This window comes from Gadus chalcogrammus, chromosome 16 (assembly GCF_026213295.1).
Source record: "Gadus chalcogrammus isolate NIFS_2021 chromosome 16, NIFS_Gcha_1.0, whole genome shotgun sequence".
Classification (NCBI taxonomy): Eukaryota; Metazoa; Chordata; class Actinopteri; order Gadiformes; family Gadidae; genus Gadus; species Gadus chalcogrammus.
This window is the reverse complement of record NC_079427.1, coordinates 33,489,423-33,514,030: the sequence shown is the minus strand read 5'-3', so window position 1 is coordinate 33,514,030 and position 24,608 is coordinate 33,489,423. Positions and strand designations below refer to the sequence as shown.

The 24,608-nt window shown below is 45.0% G+C and overlaps 1 protein-coding gene across 1 annotated transcript; it reads right to left on the bottom strand.

The window, feature by feature from the left end:
- Window positions 1–5: 5 nt before the first annotated feature.
- On the bottom strand, window positions 6–24,237 carry vaspb (vasodilator stimulated phosphoprotein b). Its single transcript, XM_056611168.1, is given in 16 exon segments — window positions 6–135; window positions 237–294; window positions 414–492; window positions 1,291–1,347; window positions 1,628–1,664; window positions 1,982–2,009; window positions 2,177–2,228; window positions 2,423–2,556; window positions 2,784–2,870; window positions 2,873–2,962; window positions 2,964–3,082; window positions 3,453–3,565; window positions 4,978–5,044; window positions 5,645–5,825; window positions 7,751–7,922; window positions 23,771–24,237. Coding segments are annotated over 16 exon segments (1,314 nt in total). The 5' UTR covers window positions 23,776–24,237; the 3' UTR covers window positions 6–100.
- Window positions 24,238–24,608: the final 371 nt, after the last annotated feature.

The following is a 24,608-nucleotide window of genomic DNA, read 5'->3' as shown; positions in this document are numbered from 1 at the left end:
AGGCTAGAGATGGAGAGGACTATAAATCCCTGGGCTGAGCAGGAGGGGGCAGTGAGGAAGAACCCATGCAGGTCCGTATCCAAACTCAATCCTCTGATCCTCATGTGCTTCTCTTCTGAAGCTCCTGAACAAAGGCTGTGGGAAAATGAAATGAAAAAAATGAAAAAAGCACTCGTAATCAATCATTAATAATACCCAACGATGTTTCTCATGTTAATATCTGTAAAGTAAGTCACCTCCAATGATCTCCTCCTTGACTTTTTGTAGCTCCTTCCTCACCTCATCTAGGATTTCCTGGAGAGGGAAGAACATTTGGAAATGGTGGGGTTTTCCTCGGTGCACAGTAGAAGCTGTAGCTCTAGATGAGGCGTTACTCAAGATGTTCAGTCACTCGTCAGCGATCAATAATGCACCTGTTTCATTTTCTCAAGATCTGTGTCGTCGCCTCCTCCGGCATCATTACCATTACCAGCACCGCCCCCCGTCTTCACCCTGCAAGACAAATGTGTACTTAATACAAATATATACACACACGCAAACTAAAGCATGGAAAGCGACGAGCATGGCCAGCCACGATGAAGTCCCCCGCCATCCGTTGCTATGGCGCCACCAGAGTGAAGAAACAGGAACCGGAATCAGAGGTTTCAGGGAACACAGGAGAAAAATGCAGACCCAACAAAGGTTGACCATCCTCCTCCATTTGTGTGTAGTATGGAGGCGCTTTAAGACAATAATCGATGCAGATCATCTCTGTGGTTGCATTTCAAAGCACTACATTGCTTGTCATTGATACGTATCAAGCAGTGTATAGCTCTTTATGAAGTCAATAATATTTAAATTGAAAAGTTAATGCATGCTCTTCCTTGCGAGGACAGAAGTGCATTTGCTACTCACCCCTTGCCTGGAAGTATAAATGTATACATAAATGTGGAGAAATCGGACCAACCAAAAGTTCCTTTGAGGAAAATAAAACCCAAAGCCCAAGACTACACATGCTAGTGCTCAGAGGTACCAAGTATGCAAGCCATTGTCCATGTATCCCTGATAACAGATTTAAGTTGAATTCAATCGATACCTATAATATTTTAGCTTTTGTCAACTGCAGTACACCCTCCTAGGTAGCTATTCTATGCCATGAAAATGTTCGATCAGAACCTGCTTCAACACACAGACCCAGACACTGTTCAGAAGAGAAGCTGTGATGACCTGAATGAGATGGGAGGGAGGGGGGGTAGAGAGAGGGGGGGGGCTGTTGACTGAAAGCACCGGAGAATGGGACAGCATTTATACCTGGAACCCTGGGGCAATGAGGAAGTGGAGTCCATGTTCTTGGAGACGGAGTTTATCCTGTTAGTGAGACAGACACACACGCGCGCGCGCACACACACACACAGACACACACACACTCTCCACTTAGAATGGAAACGCCGAGCGCACGTGAGCCACGCAATGCGCTCGTGTGAACGGATCGCACAATGACACACAATGACCACTTGCAAACACAGACACACGTGTACTACAAACACAAAGGGGACCCCTCTATCTTGGACGAAGAGGTGGTCAAGAAAGGGCAGGAAGGCGGGTTAATGGAGCATGGGGACAGGAAAACACACTCCTCTTGAATTACCTGCTCATCGACGACTTCTCCCACGGTTTACGAGTGTCTGTGGAGCACAGTGCACAAGAACATGAGTGTTGAATAATGTGACGGAACGATGATAGATGGGGTGAGCTTATTGTATATTTACATTTATGTAATTTAGCAGACCCTTTCATCCAAAGCGACTTACAATAAGTAAATTTGTCAGAAGAAGGAGAAACAATATATCGCTGTCGGTACAGTAAGGATGTTCATAGATCCAAGTGACAAGCACTAACAATTGCTAAATTAATCCATTCCCCGTATACAACACAGATAGCTAGGATAAGATGATACACAACTTTTTTTTTTATTGTATGGAAACAGGTGGATGGGCCTTACCGTTCTGGCTGGCAGACTCAGAATCATCCTAGAGGTGGAAAAGAAAAACAGAAAATGCCCTTTCAACAATGAACCAGGTTCGGTATATTTTTATAAATCTCCTATTCTGGGATCACTGTCATGTTGCAGCACCAGGACATCATACATACAAAGCAATTTCCGCTTTTTAATTGAAAAACCAAACAATATGCTTACATTATCCTGTGTCTTTGCAGGCACCTTCTCTCCAGTGTCTGCAGCTTTTCTCCTGGAAAGAAATATCCAATTACAATCCATTGGCAATGACCATCAATTTGTAGACCATGTAATGTAGTGAACACAACAACCTGTACTCATTATGAAACACATCCCAATGGGTCGAAGCCTCACCAAAAAAAACATTAAATAAAAACTGAATACAGGTTTCTGTTTAGCGTGTCTTCGAATAGTGACCCCACTCACCTCCGTGCCAGTATGGCACTCATCTCCCCCATCAGACCTCCGCCTCCTCCACCTCCACCCCCTCCCCCTCCACTGGAAGAGTTAGAGCTGCGGCTGGAGTCGGTCCTCCCCAGAGCAGCCCCCGCATCCTCCTGCTGAGGGCAGCACACAACACATCAGGAAGGAGGAGAAGCAGGGGGCGAGAGAGAGAGAGCGAGCGAGCGCGAGAGCGAGAGAGAGAAGACATTGTGTGATCATACAACATCAGTGTGCGATGTTCCGTGTGTGTTCAAATGCATATGTGTGGCATAAGAGACAGATGATCCGATATCCAATAGTTATCATTCCATTTTCCATCGGAGTACGCCCCTTGTGTACTCACCTTGGATGCTTTCCGGAGTTTAGCTGCTGCCAGTGCCCCTGCCAGGCCTCCTAACCCCCCTCCTCCTCCTCCTCCGCTATCCCCTCCCAGCCACCGGGGGGCAACGGCGGCGGGGGTGGGGCACCTGCCCCGAGTTGTGGAGGTGGTCCAGGAGGGGGAGGGATCCCGCCACCAGGGGGGAGGGCCGCCGCCCCCAGAGGGGGGAGGAGGCGGGCCGGGGGGTGGAGGAGGGGGCGGTGGTGGCGGCGGGGGAGCCCCCGCGCCCATAGGGGGAGCTGGGGGAGCTGGGGGAATGGAAACTGTAAAACATGAAACATAATGAGAGACGTAAGAAAGTGTCGATCGATAACCGTTAACCAGCCGGGCGGAGGACCGTTTGCATAGTTTACAACATCTAGCCTAAGTATTTGGATATCAATAAAAAAGCCACCTGACCACTGCTATGGGTTGTTAATAATTATATCACAGGTAAGAAGAGAGCGACGTAAATCACGCTGTGCATATTAAAGGGGTTCATGGACTTTTGTTGAGAATTGAAATCAGGCAGTTTAATTTAAAGATGAATAAATTGGACAACTGGACGTTGACATCCTCAGTGGCAAGGCATGGACAAGGGAAGAAGGCATCGAGCTATTCTGATGGAGCCAGGCGGGCCAGACTTTGACTGACCTGCAGCAGCTTGTCTCTCTCTCTCCATCCTCTCCCTTTCCAGCCTCTCTCTCTCATTCCTCTCCTTCTCCTGGCGCTCTCTCTCCAGCTGTTCCAGCTTCTGCTGCTCGGCTCTGCGCACACAGGGCAGGAGATACCAACCCCGCTCAGACACAGGCACTTGTTTTGACATTGCAAAGCTAGCAAAATAAGACACTGACAACGGAACATAACAGACGGATGATAAGTCATTTGTGACACACACAGACCCACAGTAATGGAGAATGAGTGTCAAAACATTATAACTAATAAACAAGGATGTAAGAATGTACGGGTAATACAAAAACCTGTGGCTTCCCACTTGGAATGAGAAAATAAAAAAGGTGAAGGCCAGGTAAGAGCAATATCCTTTTAAAGCCTACCCTAAATGTATTTGTAACTCCCTGGTAGACGACTACACTAGAGCAAGACGGCAATAGTTTCATAACACTTTCCTAAACAGGGGCACACGGGGCTGAGTAGGAGAATGTGGGAAATGGATGGAAGGTTCCTCATTAAACAGACTCAAGCGAGTTCCAGAACTGGAACGGTTCGGTTTCCTTGCAGTTTTGGTGTGCATGCGCAGAATACACCTCAGTGCAAAAATAAAGCAAGCGCACGTGCCATTCATACACAGCTACAGCCTCATAGTCCTGGGAGAGTTGAATTTCGGTAGGTCGCCCTACGCCTTCACCGTTTGGGGCAGCCGTTAATCCAACAGTTGCCACTTTCAGCATATTACGAGGCCTCTTTCACCGGGCAGGTTACCACATACATTACCACTTAAATGGGATTAAAAAGGTCAATCCCTCAGCCTCGACGTGGGATGGAAAGACTGATGAAAGACTAAATGAAAGTAAATGTGCTGAAACATGGGAATATGACAGGTGATAATGGCAGAACCAGGGAGGGTTAAGACAGGAGAGATGTTCACTTGGCTCTCTGGAACCTTTGCCTTGAAGAGCAGGACTTCGGGTTAAGCAGTGTGAGGCTAATGCGCTCCAATCCGCCCTTCCGTGCGTGTGAGATATTAGTGAAACAGTGCCAACAGAAAGACACCTTACTGCGTGTTGCTCGTTAGGCAAGTCAACGGAGACTTCGCTAGTTCTGAGGTCTCAATCCGTGAGCAACCGCTGAACGCACACGTAGCTGCATTGCATTTGCCACCAGTTATGCTGAGTAATAAAGCACGCCACTAGGTTAGGCTGCATAGTAATTAAAGCCCCATGTGGACAGTTGATAGAGACCCACTGTGAATGTTGGACGTCTTGAGCCCGAGTTTATCATTGAATTAGAGCTCATAAATGTTACGTATATTATAGAATTCTGGAGATTAGAGAGTAACCAAATACTGAACCACAGGGACATTCTCAAGTGAACCGGCGTTTCCGGTTGGCTAATGTCGGTATCAAGTGACTGATCTGATCTGTGCACACACAGTGGTCAGTCTGAAACAATTCAATTAGCCCAGCAGTAATCACTAGGTGCCCCGGCCCACTCCTGGTACCTCCGCTGCTGCTCCAGCTCCTCTGGGGACGGGCCATTGGACACTGGGCGGGGGAGGGTGGCGTAACCTGGGGAAGAGGAACAATGAAAAACCCTCTTTTATTTACATCTTCAGAAGGCTGATAACATGGCTTACAGTGCAGTCCCCGCAGGAAATGGCCCCATCATGAGCATGTAGTGTGTAAAAATATCGTAGTTCAAGCATCGCTAGTAGTATTGTGATTTAGCCTGTGGGCGGAACTCCTCGGCAACAACAAACATTTTCATGGAAGGATCTTCAGTGAATAACAAATTAATGACAATGTAAAACAATGCAATAATTGCAAAGCAACCTGTAGTTCTGGCTGATAAACACCCACAGAGACGACAATATTTTTTTAATTGTGGTTGAATCTGTGTCCTCCGCAAGAACACCGATTTACAATACGTTTATGGTGGTGTAATCTGTGAACTGGCCCAGTACACAGATTACACCACCATAAACGCATTGTATATAATGTAAATAGACCTTTTGGTACATAAATAAATGGCATTGAGCAAATTCAAATCATGCGTTTAAAGAGACACTCCACTGAACAGGAGGTGCCGGGCACGGGTCAGACCATATGGGCCCGCGTGACAACAGCCCCAATGGCTGAAGGGAACACACAGCTTCTCTGATTGGCTACCTGCGTCTGCCATGGAGCCGAGCACCTCCAGCGCGTGACTCATGCCGTTGGCGAACAGCGTGGCGTCCTCCTTACTGCCAAAGTTCAGCCCCCAGACCTGCCGCGCGTCACGCCACTGGTGGAAGTTGGGCGTGGCCTGGTTGTACTTCAGACCCTTCACGATTGGACAGTTGATGACCACCTGACGGGACGGGAGAGATCAATGGCGGGACACGTTTAGCGGCCGGGGCTCCAGGATAGAAGCCTCTAGAAACAACCAGTTCATATACAATTGGTGTTTTTCTACATGCTATTGAAACGATTAGTTCTCAATGTACAACAACACACGCGCAAAAACAACAAAAAAGAGAGAGAAGGGTATAACCAAAAAATGGGTAAGGAGCAAAGAACGCCTTGGTGATTAGGTTTACAGTGCGCCCAGCAGGGGGCATGCACCCTGTGAGACAGGAGGGAGCGGGGAGGGAGGCTGGACCTGAATGTGCTGACACGCCACTTCTGTGTTTGTTTTACAGTCACTGAATTCCACAGAACAGAGGAGCGCAGAAAACAGGAGCGGAGACGTGAGTGGGGAGCTTGTTAGGGTGAATATCCAAAACAAACACACACAGACAGGGAGACAAGCGCACACATAGACACACATGTAAGCTAAGGTCAGGCAATAGATGAGAGAACCGATTGGTTGAGGTCCAAAACGTCCATTTGGCACATGCTCAGAAATATACCTCATCAACATAGCCTGTATTTAAAACAAATATTGGCAGTTTGCCAATCCTATAGTATAAATGATGTCCAACTTTCAACGATACACATTTCCCTGGTAATCCCGAGTTGCATATATACACACACACGAGATCATACATAATCCGTCCAGTAAAATCTCTTCTGGCTGCTAATGAGGCCTTTTTTTTACCAGGGAAAGTCCAGGTACTGGAGCTGGCCCAACTTTCAGACCGATAACCAATAGATGAATGGGACACCCTAGTTAGACATGTGGACACCTGCACACATGGTGAAGACAGACGAGGAATCTTGATTAGTCAGTCAGTCAGTCAGTCAGTCAGTCAGTCAGTCAGTCAGTCAGTCAGTCAGTCAGTCAGTCAGTCAGTCAGTCAGTCAGTCAGTCTGCACGGGTGCTGGTGCTGGGATCCATGGCCCTAAAGTGTCACAGGAAATGGTTGGGTTGGCCAGCTATCACTCAGGAAATACGGCCCATTTTAAGGTCCGTCTCTGGGGAACACTTGGGAGGTCTGCATGTTTAAGGAGGAGGAGGCTGCTTCAAGAGAGAGATCCCACAGCGCCACCACCAGACTGAGTTCTCAGCCACAAACAGCATGGATTATAAGAGCACAGGGCAACAGACACTAACCACTATCCAGGATACTGCCATCACTGGAGACGGCGTCACGATAAGGAGTGGGGCACAGTCCACTCCATGTGTTTGATTACTGTTATCCCAGAAAACCAGGACAATATAATGTGGGCGACGCTATCTGTGCTCCATTGATAAATGTGAGAAGATGCACAACGGTCAGCAGCCCTGCCCAGACGACGCCCCACATCTCAAGCTGTGCACCAGGACAAAATCACAGAGTCGCTGGTCCCAATCGAGTGCTGGCTGAATTGAGGAAGTAGCCTGAGGTTTAATGACCGTTCGTACCACGTCCCTCCTTCCTGCAGATATGTTTTACAACTGGGGATTTTCCTGAGTGATGCGACAACAGAATGTCCATGTTGCAACCGCTTACGTTAAAAAAGCCGTTTTTAATGATCCAACAGTAGGTGTATGTGCTCATAGCTGTGCATCATTGCAGATCTAAAACCTAAATCTCTTGCACACGAAATAGCAACCAACGCATCCACCTACACCGCATGAGGAAGTGAGCAACGGCCTCACTTCTTCACATGTTTTGCTACCCGACAGGAAACCGCATGGGTATGCACCTCAGGACGAACAAGGAGCTGTCAAACTCGCAACTGTGAAATCACAGTTTACAGTTCCTTTACCAGCGGCTCCTCAGACAGTTAGCCGACCCTTCCCTCACACCCCCCCCCCCCCCCCCCCCCCCCCACCATAATCAAATGCTCAGTGAGTTTGAGTGCGTCTACCTGTTGGTCCGTCTGCATCTTGCGCCCCACCACCCTGAAGGCATTGTTGGTGGGGTTGTGGTAGATCTGCACCCTGCTGAAGGCCTGTGGCCCGGTGCCCGCCGGCAGCCACTTCTTGTTGCCATCGTCGTAGATCATCACCGTGGCCCGAGCCTGGCAGATACTCGACTCACTGCGGAGTCCCGGGGGAGGAAAAAACAGAGTGTTACACCTAATTTATCTTCGCCGCCAGGAGCTGACAAAAAATGTAAGTTGTCTCGGACATTCGCAGGGTTCATACGCCGATTTGACGGGGCTTACGCGCCTCTGAAGATGTGACGCTATAGACTATCAACGCCAAATCTGTGTGTTGACTGTCCTTGTGTACGGACTGTGTGTGTGGGCACTGTGTGCGGAAACTGTGTGTGTTTATGGGGGGGGGGGGGAACTGTGTGTGTGTGTGGGGGGACTGTCTGTGCACTTAAACAACAGAGCATTGCGGGGACTCTAAAAAACTGCCCTGTTGGGAGAAGATGAGGCATGGCGCAGCACTGCTTTCTTGACAAAATGTGGGTTTCTATTCCAGCCAACTTTGCTTTATGGTACGTGTGGTACTTCTTTGTTTAATCAGTATTCATTGTTCGCACGTTTCATTGCTTACGCGTCGTCTACGTTGATGAGTAATTGTTTTCCGGACCACAGCAACTCAACCACTTCCAATTCCGGTATACCTCGATTCCCATTTTATACAGAAATAATAGTGTTAGTGTTGGTGTCGGATAAAATGGCAAAAAAAAAAAATCTTGAACATTTGACAAATGTGATGAACCTTTCAAAATGTATTTGGTGGAAAAAAATGAATGATTTCTTGAATTCAATAGCATACTATACGTTTTAAATACTGCTCTGTGCATAACATAAATAGACTTACCATTACAAACAGTCAAAACTTACACTCTTCTTAGATCAAAGTGTAGGCAAGACGGCAAAGTCGAAACTAGCCACTTTACCAGTGTACTGGTTGCTATAGTGACACAAGGTGAGATAAGGGACAAAGAATAGAAGGGTGGTGGCCCAAAAGGTAAAAAATAAATAACTTAGGCAAACAAGTGATAATTAACGGAAAGGTATGAGGAGAACGTTTGTACTCAGTTGGTGTGAAAAGAGGGGGAGCAGGAGGGGAAGTAGGGAAGCAAGTCAAGTCAATATCAAATAAACAAATAGATAAATATATTAAAAAATGTATTTATTAATATTTTATCAGGTACTCACAGTACTCATAATCTGCCATGTTTAGTTATTTCAGGGGACTGTTATTTCATAATGCCACATTTATAGCCCAGCTCTTTCTTTTTCAATCTATTATACACAAATGAGTGGGGCACAAATGAGAACAGCACTGAATCCCTGAATATACATTAGCGCCGAGTATAAACAAAGCTGCAACATTTCTAGCAGATGGAAGGAAGGCTACATGGGGTGTTCTTCTCATAGATAGACCTAACTGTACCACTCATGAATAGATAGAGTAGCAGAGCAGTCATGCACTCCTTCTCCTTGTGTAATGGAGGGTGGCTCCTGTCAACTAAGCAACTTTTAAAGTCGGGGCAAACTTCAGCAGTACACACTACACAACCGGGCCTGCTGAGCATTCTTGCATGCCGTCGGGCCGGTGGTCCACACTAGGCGATTGGGAACATGTGAGGTGCACGTTCTACACACATGAAGACCGTTCCTTCTGATGGTCCACTCTACGCAATCACACACTTCGTGAGTCTGGCCCGATATCAAGCAATTTCAAAAACATCTTTGCACTCCCGACTCGACGAGGGTCGGCAAAAACTCATGACTTCAGCCCTGCAACACCACACGACAATCAGTGAAGCTTATATTTGGCAGGGTTTGTCCCATGGACGGTGAGGCCAGGTGCATTACAACAACCTACTATGAGCCTTATCAAGTGGTCAGTGCTGTTCTGGTGCTGTAGCTTTGATCTGAGATGACCACGCCCCACTTATTCGGATATAACAGATGGAAATAAATATGGAATTATGAAATGAAATAATATAAATAAAAGAGGTCCTTCTGAGAAACATACGCATTTATTATTTTATTTATTGAACTATAGCGACTGTATATTTAATTCAGGATTTATTTCACACTGGCATATATTTATTTCACAGGCATACTCGTTTATTTAAAATGGACTTAAAATTGTATTCCCTACAGTCTACAGAAGTAATAAGAGGGACCTAAAGCGGAGCGGTCGCTACAGAATCTAAGCTAGGCTACATTCTCCATTGACTTGTGTAAACAAGCTATGGTGGGAGATTGGAGCCAGTGTTTCCAGACAGGCCTGGCCTCATCTGGTGGGACCCAACACACTGTCACAATACACTGCCTCTGAATGGGCCTGGGCATGCTAATACACCAGCTGAGCGCCATATCTGGGTCAAGTAGCAGTCACCAAACAATCCCAAAGCTTTGGTAAAACTTGTTTGTAGTCTGCAGAGAGTAACACATCAGTAAACGGACACAGGGAAACGATCAGCACAGCGTACAGCAGATAGCGGTTTGAATTAGGGCTGGGACGACGCGTCGACGTAATCGACGACGTCGACGCATAAATTACGTCGACGCGAAAAATGCGCGTCGATTTAAAAAAAAAAAAGAAAAAAAAAAAGATGGGCGGCGCCGGGGCGTAGTTGCAACGCGAGTGGCTCCTCAGACTTTCATAAGTGCAAGGCGCCAAAAAAGGAGATGCCTTTCCATTCTAGCAACACGGCAATTCACCAGCACCTGAAGAGGCGCCACCCGGTAGCAGCTGCAGATGACCGAGCACCGTAGAATTCTAAGAATGCATTACTTTGCACTTTTATATTGGAATTTAAAGGCAATAAACATGTATTGAAATGTTAAGGAATTCATATTTTATCATTCAGATATGTAAATCAACATGTATAAATTGCTATTAGTCAATTAATGGGGAGATAATCGAGAATCGAATCGAAATCGAATCGGACTGAAAAAATGAATCGTTAGATGAATCGATGCATCGAAAAAATAATCGCTAGATTAATCGTTTAAAAAATAATCGTTTATCCCAGCCCTAGTTTGAATGCTTGCCTTTGATCGTTATAGCGATGATATTCCCTTTTTTGTTTCAGAGGGAAATGGACACGGCGACAAAGAATACTGTTAAACATTTATAAAATGCAAAATCTATGCATTATCTATAGATTCTATTGATTTTATAGATTCCCGGCCAAAAAACTGAAAATATACACCTTTGTGCTTTACTTTCAAATTAACCAGCATGGTATTTAAAAATGTTTTAGCATCAGATGCCTCTGCTATAGGATTTTAAGATGATACAGGCTAGCCACTAGCACAATAAATGATGTGAAACAATACATCTTTATTAATAAAATATAGCTTTCAGCTTTCTTTCCATCACGCAACGGTAAATATAAAGTATCCATTTACAAATCGAGGCCTGTGATTCCACGGCATGAGGACAAAAATAACTAAGTGATGCATTAAGCAATGGCGGGATCATGAAAAATTAGGAACAAAGAAATAACACATGAAAGAGGAATCTGTTATTTGAATATGATTGACCATAAAGGAAATGGAGAAATTGTGGATTTACAAAATCGAAATCAGAGGAAGCAGATAATGGAGTTTGATAAAGAGAAAGGAAATGATTGATTTGAGCAAGAGATTTCAATCACTTTAACAAACTCATCCTGTCTGTAGACGCAGACAGGCCTGAGTTGGCCTGATCAACCTTTACTTGCAAACTGACGCAACTCCTGTTGGAGTCATTAAGTCACAACTCCCTGCTGCATGTCTACTGTGGCTGCTGTAGTGAATGTGGAACAGCGACCTAAAGCTAGCCTGGGGTAGCCCTGGCTGGTCACAACCCTCACAGCCATTGGCAGTCATGCCGTACTGTTGTGCCAAGACACACACAGACACACAGACACACACACACACGACAACCTAGACATTAACCTTAAAGAGAGCTGAATGAAGAAAAGCAGACAGACAAAAGATGAGGATGTTAATTGTAGCCAAAGGTTGGACTTGAAAAAAAGAGAGACCGAAAGAAAGTGCATGAGAAAGAGTCCAAATGTCCCCTTGCCATTCAGTTACATCTCTTTCACTCAGGCTGTGCTCTTTCCACTACACTCAACCTAATCCATAACCCGCCACACACACACACACACACACCCATCTGTCCTGCCTGTGACACAATCTGCTACTTCCTGTGACACAGCGGCAAAGCCACAACCCACTTCCTACCATTTAACGTAGGATGCCGTTACCTTAACCATGACATACATTTCTCATTTTTACATCCTTATTTCTCCCTCACACAGGTGTTATGGAACAGGACAGAACACACTCAAAAGATTACTTATTGTTTTCTCAATTCTCTCATTAAAAAGGGTACCCCACTACGATGAATTGTTAGATGTCATTTCATGACATTGTAAAAAGCGAACAACATTAAATCAATAGACACATGTTGTGTGATTATGCGGACACCAAGAGCACATAGTCATGTTGGTGAACAGGTACCAATACCTGCACTGAGCGTGCTGTTGGCTCGGAGGGGGTGGGGGGGTTATGGGAAGTCTGAGGGGACGAAGAGAGAGTGTCTGGGAAAATGGCTGCATTGTTAATGAGAGGGGAACCTGGTCCTGGGAGCCCCCCCCCTCACTGGAGAGCCCTTGTCTCCAGCTAGAGGGCTTGAATTATGGAAGGACTGCAGACACCGAGACAGAAAAAAACTGCGCACCCGTCACCACTCTCGCAACCTGCCGAATGCCAACACATGACGCCTACCAAATGTTGAGCAAACTGTCTGAGCTATCGTAAGGGGGGGAGGGGAAAGAGGGCAGAGTATTAGCACTGCAACAGACTGCCACAAGCTGTGGTCGTTAACATGCTATTCCTGGCCCTGCTTGCGGCTACAGACAGATACTGTCCGCTAGGCTAGGGCGCACACTGTGGTGGCTTGTTGTGCCAGGCTAACTAAGCGACTAGTTGACTTAAGAGGGTTTTTAATGAGCGAGCACATATAGGTCACTGGCCGCCACTCTCAGGGATTTTGTGCCTTAAGGAATTTGATAGAGATCAAAGTATAAGATTTACATTTCCTTCCTAAACCAGCAGCAGGAATCATCGCAACAGGCAAAATGACAACTGGATGTGGGAAGTAGAGCTGCTTGATTAAGAAAAAAGAAATCATAATCACGATTATTTTGGTCAATATTGAAATCACGATTATTATTATTATTTTTGAGTTAAAAAAAAGGAAGAAAATGTTTCAACTAAGTTATATTAGATTGGAGATCGTTTGACCAAAAAAAATCAGAATAACGATCAGAATTAGATTAATTTCACAGCCCTGGTAGGAAGTTGTCACAATGGCGTGGTGTTGTAATCATAACCATAGAAAGTGACAGGCTTCAGAAAATCAATGTTTGCAGACAGGAATACACAGCTGCAACACACAGAAAGAAAAAACAGTCACTTGTGTATCTTAACCTTCTCATATTTCAGCCTAAATGGGATTCTGATCGTGCCACAATTACTTGGTCGGGGAAGGGTTAACAGGAAAATGCAGTGTGCAGCTGGGCCACAGGCTCACTGTGAAATGTCTGTATAAGGCTTTGCTTTTAGAGATTTCCCATAATACGCTGACAAGAACAGTCAGGCCCGGTGGCCCTCTTTTTCTCCCCTCCTGTTTGCGTTCTCTCTCTCATGTTCTCCTCCTCCTCCGTTCACCTGGCCCTACCCCCTGCACTGTTTTGCTACTGTGTGTCTTCCTCACCAGGGCCAGTGCCTCAGAAAACAAACACTGTGGGCATTCCTGGCTGACACACCAGGGCTTACCCTGGCGCACTCCGGTCAGGTCCCAAAGGGATGATTTGCATATTGTTTAACAAATATTTGATTTATTTTGTAGAAGCTTTAATCTTGAAGAACATTTGATTCCAGATACAAGGCAACGGTTGGGGTTAGGCATCTCAAGGATGCCAACCTTTCCTTCAAACCCCCTAGCCACTCACCCATCATTCCCCTACAAAACATAGATGGAACGACGTGGACAAAAGCTTCAAGTGAGATAAGAGAGACAGGGTATTCATTCAACACATCACAATTGAGTAGAGAAGGTTATGCGTGTATCATTCATATAATGAATATAGCAGTGAGGTGTACGTGCAGCCACCGTGCCCATCAACCAAGCATTCCTTTAATAAGAATCCTCCTGGGGGGAATTAATGAGGAACATCACAGGCTCCTAAGCTGGGCTTAAGCAGAGATGGTCCACTGGGCGTGTGAGGGAGTGAGCCACCTAAGACAAAGCAGAGAGAGTCCACTGGGCTGTGTGAGGGAGTGAGCAACCTACGACAGAGTCAGAGAGGGCCCACTGGGCTGTGTGAGGGGAGTGAGCAACCTAAGACAACTGCAAGAGCCTCCACATTCCTCCTACGCCACTACTTACTGTTCCATTCCAGGACTCACAAAAAAACACTTCAAAAGCCTTTTTCTGTCACGAAATCTCAATAAACTGACACAGAACTTACTTAACTCTGATGACTCAACTTAAGGACACCTTTGTCCCTTCAAAAAATAATGAATGTGCAGTTAGATGACTAACAGGCTTAATGGCCAGAAAAAGAGTGAGTCTCCTTTGGTACAGAAGTGCTACGGCTAGACTATGAAAGACTAACAACGTAGTCAGCCCTTCTAAATACCGAACCACATTATTCACTGCAGCAGTTATCCATGAGACTTAGTCATGGATGACTCAGTAAGGCGAAGACGAAGATAGGAATAATGTGTTGGCGGAAAGGGGTCACCATTTGGTTGCCTTGCAAACCTCAGGTGGCCTTCTAATGAATTTGAATGATTTATTTTTATCTTATTGTGTCATACATTAGCATGCCCAGCCCACAAGGGCTTACAAGACACCATTATAAACAGACAGACCAAAACCAAAAGTAGATGCTAAACATCTGAAAATAACAATAATAGCCCCATTAACGGAATATCTTGTTGGCCTATTGCTAAAATGTCCAATTAACACTCAAGTGGCTGTTTGGGTGGGGGTATACGCAGGAGGGGACCATAAAAACTAACTTTTCACACCGCCTCTTTGTGACTAGTTCAGCAGAAATTCCTTCCCCTTTCAGGGCCTGATGAAAAAATAAAAATTACTATTTGCATTCCATATGGCTCACAAATGTTATACACTGAAGCACCCAACACCCGATCATATGGTTGCATCTTCAGCATGTAAGGAGACAGAACATGCTGAGCTGGCCCAAACAAGGCATCCCACAAGGGTTCAACTTTTACACCATTGGCGGGCCGGAGTCAACTGGCCATCGCGTGACCCCACACCAACGCATGAACAACTCGGAAAGGAAAGTGACACTTTGCTACTGTTGAGTTTCAATACAGAAGCCATGGCAAGCACATGAGAAAGTTCAAATGAGATGTTCCCGATTCCTTCATTATCTGTACACCAATGTGATTTCCAGCTAGGGAATGTTCAAGACCTTCAAGCAAGAAGAGTAACATGAGTCTTCCCTCAATACACTGCAACATCACAAAAGCACAGTAAAGTACTCAGCAGTACATGCCGGAACTTAAGTGGCTAGACGAAAGCAAGGAAACCACATTGGAAGTACGGTACTCTGGTGTGAATACATCATCCCATGGTGCAATCTTTCCCTGTTGCCCCGTGTGTGATCCTTGACCTTCTGTCCTTTGTAAAGGAGTCTGCGACCGTCCTGCTGAGACCTTCACTACCCTCCCAGTTCACATTCCGTTCTTCTTCCGACAGATGGGTCTGGCCTTGATTGCCATTGAAAGTCATTTCAATGCTAGGACCACATGGGGGTGGCATTTGACGTTTGTTCTTATCAGATAACATGTTTTTTGCTTTACTTCTAGAAGTTCTAACTGGGTTCGGCCAACTGCAAAGAGAAAACGATCATTCTGATTGGCTAATTGACCACCATGTTTGAAGTTTTGACACAACGTTTTAGGCCATGTCCATATTTGGAAATCAATTGCTGCCCCAGACAAGGCTAGACTGATTTTCATTGCAAAAACACAAAATGTGGATTTCCATGAGGTCTCATGAGGCCAAGACAAACTTGACTCTCAATTTATGCTGAACCAAAACACACAATAATTATTCTCACCTAAGAGGCAATCTTTTGACAGTTGGTTCCTGTGCCGGACTGTTATATAGAACCATGTACATTATATAACTGGCCCACAACACTAGTTAGAGAAAAATCGTGAACATCGTGTGTGTGCGTTCAACCCAACAAATACAGTACAGGGTAGGGCTGCAGGATATATCGGCTATGTACGATATATCGATATAATTTCCACGGGGATACAAGATTTGACAATATCGTTTATATCGATATGCGTTAAAATGGTCAGTTTCCCCCTCAAGCAGTCTACAGCGCTTGCCTTGGGAGACTGTGAGCGCGACCCCTCCCCCTCCCACTCTGTCTTTCCGAACATGCGTGTGCAAAGACGCCTCATTCACGCCCCGCCGCCCCCATCACAACACAACAAGCATGGATGTACCCGTTAAAGAAAACGAGACGGCGGCGGTATGGTAGTCGAAATGTTTCAAAGAGGAGAAACAATTTACAGCAGCGGTACAAAGTGCAGTATAAGGACTGCGTAATACTCTGTGGCTGTGCTGCTGGCATCACCGGCCGGCGATCAGTTTATTTGCCCCGAAACCAGGGCCGGCGTCGGCAAAGTGTTGGGGGTCGCCCTCTGGTGGACCTCTTAATTACTGAATTAAAATATACGAAACAAGCGAAATGGAACCACACATGTTCCCAATGGAACGGAGAAGGGAGGGGTCGGGGATAAAGTTACGGCCGCACTGAAACCCTCACGTAGTACACAGGACAATGCGACGAAGCCAATGCTCTTATTGGTAGCTAATGTGTGTAACCTACAGCTTTCACATGTTGCAGTCATACTGACCTATGTTTTAATAAAAGTGCTTGCAACATCTCACATGTGGCTTTTGACTTAGAAAAAAAACATCTAACCCCACTCTATAGAAAATATCGGAGATATATCGTATATCAACCATTCAGCCAAAAAATATCGGGATATAATATTTTGCCCATATCGTGCAGCCCCTAGACAGGGTCCCAGTTGGTGGCCAAGGGATGTGACCTCAGGTTGTAGACTAGCATACAGTAATAATAATAATACAATTACTATAGCGCTTTAATATGGTACTCTAAGACGCTTAGAGTACAGTAGACCACTAATGTCAGCCCAGACCTCAGGGAGGAAATTGTGGACCTCCCGCCCCCAGGACCAAGCCCTGACCACAGCTTTCAGTTATGTGGAGCCTTGGCCTACACGACACAGGCATGGCATTACATGTTTTATATCTCCACCTATACCTTGGATTTTAATTGGTGCTAATTGGGTATTTGGAAACATGATGTGTTGACTCTCAGTCAACATAGCTGCTTGTAGTCACAGCCGTGTCAAGCTATTTGATGGAAAAACAAGACATGATTCAGGTTCAGGTTCAAGTCAAGACTGTCCTTGTATGGAAGCCCCGAAAAGTAACATGTGGTAAGGAAAACCCAACCGTTTAACGTGAGCCAAATTTGGTTGGTCAAAAATGGGCCTTATAACCTGGAGAAAATCCTCTAAGTGTTTTCTGTATGTAACGGAGCTGGGCTACTCACCATTAATTATGATTCATATGTAAGGAAGCAAATAAAGAAGCTTAGCAAGTTCTCCATGGACTCTTTAAGTCTAACTTGAAAAAACGCACAGTCACACAAATGCAGCCAAGCACCCACACGCTGCGGGCTAATGCCTTGTGCCTCCCCAAAGCAGCCACACAGAGAGGTATGCTAGGCATCTTGGCCATCCCTCAGCTCTCTTTCGTAATGCTCCCCATCACAATTAAGACGGAGAGAAAAATAAAAGATGGTTTGAGCCCTCTCAATTCTGGCCATACTTTTCATTAAGGCAGAGTTGACAGCTCAAAACCTTCTCTCCAGATCCCTGCCCCCACCCTCTACACATTCTTTGTGCACTGACTCATTACTCGCTTGGATCCCCTGACATCACAGCACATCCTCCTCCACGTTGAATGGGCCGTGTGGCAGAGCGAGGGAGAGCTCCTTCTGGATTGTGCTGGACCGCTTTAAGGAAGCGCCCAGCAGAATGCTTCCTGCTTCTTAAGTCGTAAGGCGGGAGTGAGGGGTTGGTGAAGGGGGAGGGAGAGAGAGGCTGCCACACTCATGCCCTTATTTGGAATCCGCCAAATCACCTTTCTCCTCCTTGCCGAGTTCAATTCCTTTTACAGGTTGGAGCACATCCTCCCTCTCTAGGGCCGGGGAAGAGGACGACTCTTGAGGAGAAAATTCTGTCCGGACACAGAGAGACTCCCACTCCACCGTCCTGACTTGCACACGGTCCGTTATTACTGGAAATGGTATGCGTCGTAGACCGGAGTCCCGGGAGAGACTGAAAGTGGATCCTGGGCTCCTGCTCTGTAGAGCTTGCTCATCCATAACAGAGCAACACGTCATGAGTGTAGTGAAGACATGAGAGGCACATGTAACAAAGGAAAACAGATCATTCTCCATTGTTGACACTCTGTCGGTCCAGTGAACCCTATTAAAATGTAGAGTTCACAAAAATTAACCAACAACAGTGAAAAACAAGGGGCCAACAACGCTATGGCACAATAATGTCTGCCATGCAGGAAATAATTCTGACATAACCAAACATGCCACAGCTGAAAAGCTATTTTCTGCTCTTTTGTCCCCCCTGCGGAGTGACTTCCAGATCAAAAACCCTGTGCGATATAGAAAACATCCAACATCCAATACTTAATTTTGTCAGACATAACCCCTTTTTCTCCACCACCAGAACTTTTATCCCCCCCCACCCCCATCGAAAGCAGGCATGCTTTATCAGCTCCCATCATCGTTGCTGACCAAATGGGTAGAGCCAAGGTCAGGAAACATGAGAGATAGAGTGGTTTAGATGGCTGACATTATGGAACCAGTCATACACAAAGAGGCATCCATTATGCTCCATTATAGAGGGGAACTCCACTGCAGTCTTATGTGCATCTCTGGCCATTAGCAGTGGCCAGTGCTGACCATATATTACCCCATGAAAGCATCTTAGCATCTCCTCTGACAACCATTATTCTACTCCTCCCAGACAGAACACCCAGAATCCATCACTTACCACACACGGAGTTATCAAAAAATGAAATGCAAAAACAACATTAAAGCATATAGAGATTACAGCTATAGCAGCAGTCCACTTTGTAAATTGATGGATATGTTGATCCAGGCATTTTCTCTAAAGACTTAATCAGTGATGATGTCAGTGTTGTATGTTGTCATTGATTTCCATAAAGCACTCAGGATAATAGAAAATTATACAATTGCCACAGGGAGTCCAACCAAAGCCCTGTTACACTTCCCGTTAACCATCCAGTCCTTCCATCTGCAACATTCAGAACCAAAAAAAAGGTTAAGCTTGTGGAACGGCTAGTTAAGGGGATTATGGTGTTTCAGGCTATCAACAACACGCCGGTCATGGTAAAGGTTATGTTGAGGGAAGGAGAAGAGAGCCAAAATAATCTCAAGGAGACGGCGAGAGAGAACATAAGAGCCTATAGACACAATAGCTACCACTGAGGAAACTTGATTTGTCCTCAAGTAGACAATGGAAGGTTTTGTGCATTGAGCGACTCCTGTAGCAAAGCGCCTAATCCAGGGGGCCGGTGGCCATAATGGCCTGTTTATTATGCGTGTGAGGTGGGAGGACCAAAGGGGGTGAATTGTTACGGAGCGAGGGGCAGGGGCACTAGACATGATTAGGTGTTGTGGCAAACAAGGCAAATGCATTTAACTAGTGCACTGCCTGCACTACACAGACAGGCATTGTTTTAACCTTTTCCTACACAAACCCAGGCGTAACATTGTAGCCGTCCAGGCAAATCTTCCTCATGTTTATTTAGAGTCCCTTTGAAAAAAAAACCTGCCAAAACAAAAGCATGAAATGAACTTGTTCTTAATATAGAATGGAATTCCCACACAAAAATCTACTGCCTAAACCCATGTGATGACCAACTACTTGTATTCACACACACACACACACACACACACACACACACACACACACACACACACACACACACACACACACACACACACACACACACACACACACACACACACACAACACACACACACACACACACACACACACACACGTTCTAATTGCGGCCTGTGTGGACAAAAAGCAGAGATTGATGCAAAGGTGGACATGAGAGGGTGGGGCACATTCCTGCCCATGATAGATTTGCTGTTGCCCTCTTAAAGCCAGGCAGCTCTGGAACACGATAGTGGGAATGGAGACAAACAAAGGAGACTAGAACTGGGTACGTTGCTCTTGCTTTTACGGTGGATCGATAGTAAAGACTAAGGCCCTTTCCGCTATCTGCATCTCCCTGACCCCAACCCTGCAGAGAACTTAGGAGATCTCAGCGTCAGTAAGGAGGGTTAACTTGTGCGATAGAAGATGTTACCTGCCGGTTAGTATGTATGTGTATGTGTGGCCTAAATGATTAGTCAAACAACCAATGTGTCAAATACAATTGATAAACTAAAAATAACAACATTTTCTCCTTCATGTAGCAGTTCAAATCAAATATTTGATTCATGGACGGTTATAAAATAAGGGAAGAGTTGGTTTCTTTGCCCCCTGTCAAATAAAGCAAGCCCATTTAAGACATCACTTTGGACCGATAACTTGTGATTCATTTACTATCATTTATGAAATGTCAGACTAAATGTTTACTAAATTAAAACAACATTTGGTTGACGGACTGAACATCTTTAGTTGCTGCCCTAGTGTTTGGGTTCCAGAGCCCCAACTTTAATGCCCTTTAAAAGACATTACATTTTTTCTCAATCATTTAAACACTTTTTCTGAAACTATAGCTCAATTTCTCAAAACTCTCAACACAAACCTGTGAAGAGTTAATCATTGTCAAAACTCAACAAATTCTTCTCAAAACAGATTTTTTCCAACAAACAGTAAACACAGCTATCAAATTAATATATCTTAGAGAGCATCAATTGAACACTGATGTGATCAATTCAAAATACTTCCAACAAAATACAATTTACATACGTATTGGCTTCATGAGGCCATGTTAAATATTCCAATGTATAAAATTGTTTAGAAATAGCTTTGGCAAATTACAGTACAGTAATTGCACTAATGATTACTGTAAAATGAAAAACACTACAGTAAGAAAATATTAAGACTGTCTTTCAGGGGATCTAATGATGAAAACAGTGCACAAGTTCAAAAAGGTAACAAAGCAAATATTTATTTGTCACTGTAATACAGAAAATGTTCATCTGAACTGACTGCATAGAAAGCTTTTCGTAGGCCAACAAAAACATTTTTTTGTCTGTATCCCACATCCGATCCTGATGAAGGCCAGAGGACCATATCTACAACACAGTAGAGCTCAACTGAGGCCTCTTTCATGCTCCGACACAGGATTGAAGTGTTTTGCCAGTTGAGTTTGAACGGGTGAGAAGTGAGTTAGACTTATTGTTAATTAGTTTTTGCGTTTTGAAGGCCAGTGTTTTTCAGGTGAACCAAGTGTGCTAAAATTTAGCACACTTGGTTCACCTGGAAACATGAAATTCTAAATCACATTTTTGCAAAAATGTGATTTAGAATTTCTATAGGCCTACGTGTGAAAACAGTGGAATTTTGCTTAGAGTTAGCAGTCTGGAGTCTTGTAGTTGATACATGAGCTTCATTTTTCAGAATATCGTTCATAGTTCCATCTTCCTTTGTGTATACAATCAAGAAAAACTGTAAAGGAAGGCTGACAGTCTCATCATCATGGCAGGAGTCACCGCCCTGACCGTAAAGGGCTCTTTATGGTTCCACATTCACGCAACGCAAGGGGGTTACGGACCCCTTACGTCCTTGCGGACCCTCCTTGCGTCCACCGCAAGGGCCGGACGTGCGCCTCCCAAAAATTGTAACCTTCCACCAAGGCGACGCAGAAGCAAGGGCTGTGATTGGTCCTCTTACTGAAACCGACGCAGAACCATAAACGTTCACGACTGCGTCGAAGCGTCTGCATGGTCATTGCGTTGCGGGAATGTGGGACCATAAAAAGGCCTTAACTCACATGGCATACCTTCTGTTTCACTGAACAAGAGAAAATTAGAGATGATTGATTTTTAACCCTGACCTCCACAAAAGTATTTCAAAATTATATTAGAGGCGGTCAGCTCTGCAATGCAGCAGCTAAGCTTGGGGAGAATACATAACATAAAATAAGACGTAGATAGGTCAATGTCACGAAATGGCCTCCCCGTAAAACATGAACTGCATGGATAGAGTTGCTGGTTGAGATCCTATGCCATGGAGGCATTATATCAACTTAAGTGTAATGTTAAATTTAGACACTATATGGGATGGCCTGGTATCAACTCCCCTCTCAACTCGAAGATTTGTGCCAACTTGACGACAACATTAAGCCATTCTGTAATTGCTTGTATAAAAAGGTTCTGAACCAGTCGAACGATTTGGCTAAAGGAATTAAATAAAGATGAATATGTTAATCAGTATAACTCAGAAGATCAATTGATTTAAAGCAACTACTGTCCATGCCAACTACCAACTCTGTGAACATACCATGTTAGGGCACACAAATACATCTATATACCATTGCATATGTGCATTTAGTTTGAGGAATGGGGCTTGAATAAATAGGCCATCAGCCCTCCTAACACATTGCAGTGGCTTTTGCCACAGTGAATAGACCACGCAAACCTTGGACCAACCATTGTCTCTGACACTGTTTTGGGGTGAAAGTGGTAAGATTGCTTTAGGATAAGGAACTCCTTACACGGGTGGCTCACCAACCATCGTCATTTGTATAAGAGAAACTGGAAATTGAATGTGAAGTAGCAGGCCTACTATATCGAGTCCCAATATGAATACGGAGCGCATGGATAGAAAAGAGTAAATATATGTCCACAAAAAGACGTAGCGAGGAGTGGTGGTTCAAAACATGTAATTGTAACCTGCACAGGCTGTGACAGGATGTGGAATTCGCCGACTTGGGTGTTGCATAGAGAACTTTTGTTCCGGGTCCGACCCTCCCTGACAATATCCAGAGTGGGGAAAAGGAGCCGACCTACACGTTGTTAGTTGTGTGGCTCTAGAAAACTTTTCCCACCATGGTTGGTGAGCTTCCAACCGTTAATATGCACCATAATAATGAGAAAATCACCACCACATAGGGTCCAAAACTATACTCGGGGATCGCAGCAGAAATGTGTCATGTGTAAACATCAAAGTGAGCATGGAGACGGAAACTATGTGGTCATCGAGACAGTACCTAACCTAGGAGCATTGGTTCTGGATCCGTCTGAACCTATTAGGTCCATGGTCTGAACTTGGAACACCGGGCATGATTGGAGGAGATACACACACTTACATGGTTGGAGGAGATACACACACTTACATGGGTCGAGGAGATACACACACTTACAAGTCAGGTGTCGGGACACGCTGTTACGCAAACAACGTCGGTTAGTGACCGTCAAAGCCTGGATAAAAGAGCCCCGTTTACAAAGATGTTTTCAGCGGGTTTATTGTAGCAAAGCCCGATCGCCATGCGCTTGACTGCTTCACTGTGTGGAGCCAGTGTGAAACATGGTCACAAACCAAATTGACTCATGTTTCAAAGCAAGCGATTCAATCTTTGATTTATTTAAGTTTATATGGTTGTCTGCATTGTTCATAAAAAAAAAATAAAAAAAGTTAAGAGCCTGTAATACGTGGGGGAACTATTGTGGAGCTGGCTGAACACAAAGTGTAGCACACACAACACACAATGAATCCGTGGAGAGCGGCGGTCCGACCCGCTTTACCCACCTCATTGTTCCGCCGGGGTGGAGGTCCTCTCCTCGGGTGCAGTCCGGGTGTCTTCAGATCAAAAGCCCGGGTTTAAGAAGCAACCGGATAACGTAAAGAACCCGACAAAAGCCCGTCAACGTACATCTAACACCCGTAGAGGGGGAGCTACAAGCCGGATAAAGAAGGAGCACACCTCGGCGGTGGATTTCCTGGTTGTGCGGAAAGGGGGGGGAGGGGGGGGATACAGTAGTGGAGCGGCTCGTCAACTCCGATCACTATCCCGCATTGGTCTGATATCACCACCGAGCACTGAGCTCCAAGACAAAGTGAAAAAAAAACGCACGTCCAAAGCGCAACTTCTTCTTTAATTGGCACTAATTGATCTGCTGGTTCCACGGACACAATGGCGTGAATGTGCGTCAGACTGTTTTCCCGGCCACAAGGCTGTGGGTGAGTTCACTGGAGTCTGGCCCTACCCGAGATATTCCCTCATCCAAAGCCCTCAGGCGCGCTTCACCTCGCCCTGGCGGTGGCTCCTTTATCATCCAAGTTTGAGATCATTATTCACTTCAATTTTATTTGTAGTCTTTTATGGTGTGTAGTAATCAAATCAATGGCGGAAAAACCTTGATCAATGCAATACAATTGCAATATAATTATTTTTTGGATTTAGCCTATTTATTTTTTAATTCTGCACTTCAACAGTTGTAACCGAGGGGGCTTTTTCTAAGCAGGGGTCTAAAGTAATTTAATACAAAGTGGACTACTTAAGTAGACTTTCATCGATGTGTCGTGGTGTAGGTCATTCTTGGAAGTGCTGTTCTTCTAAATAGGGGGAAGTATTGAAAATATGTAA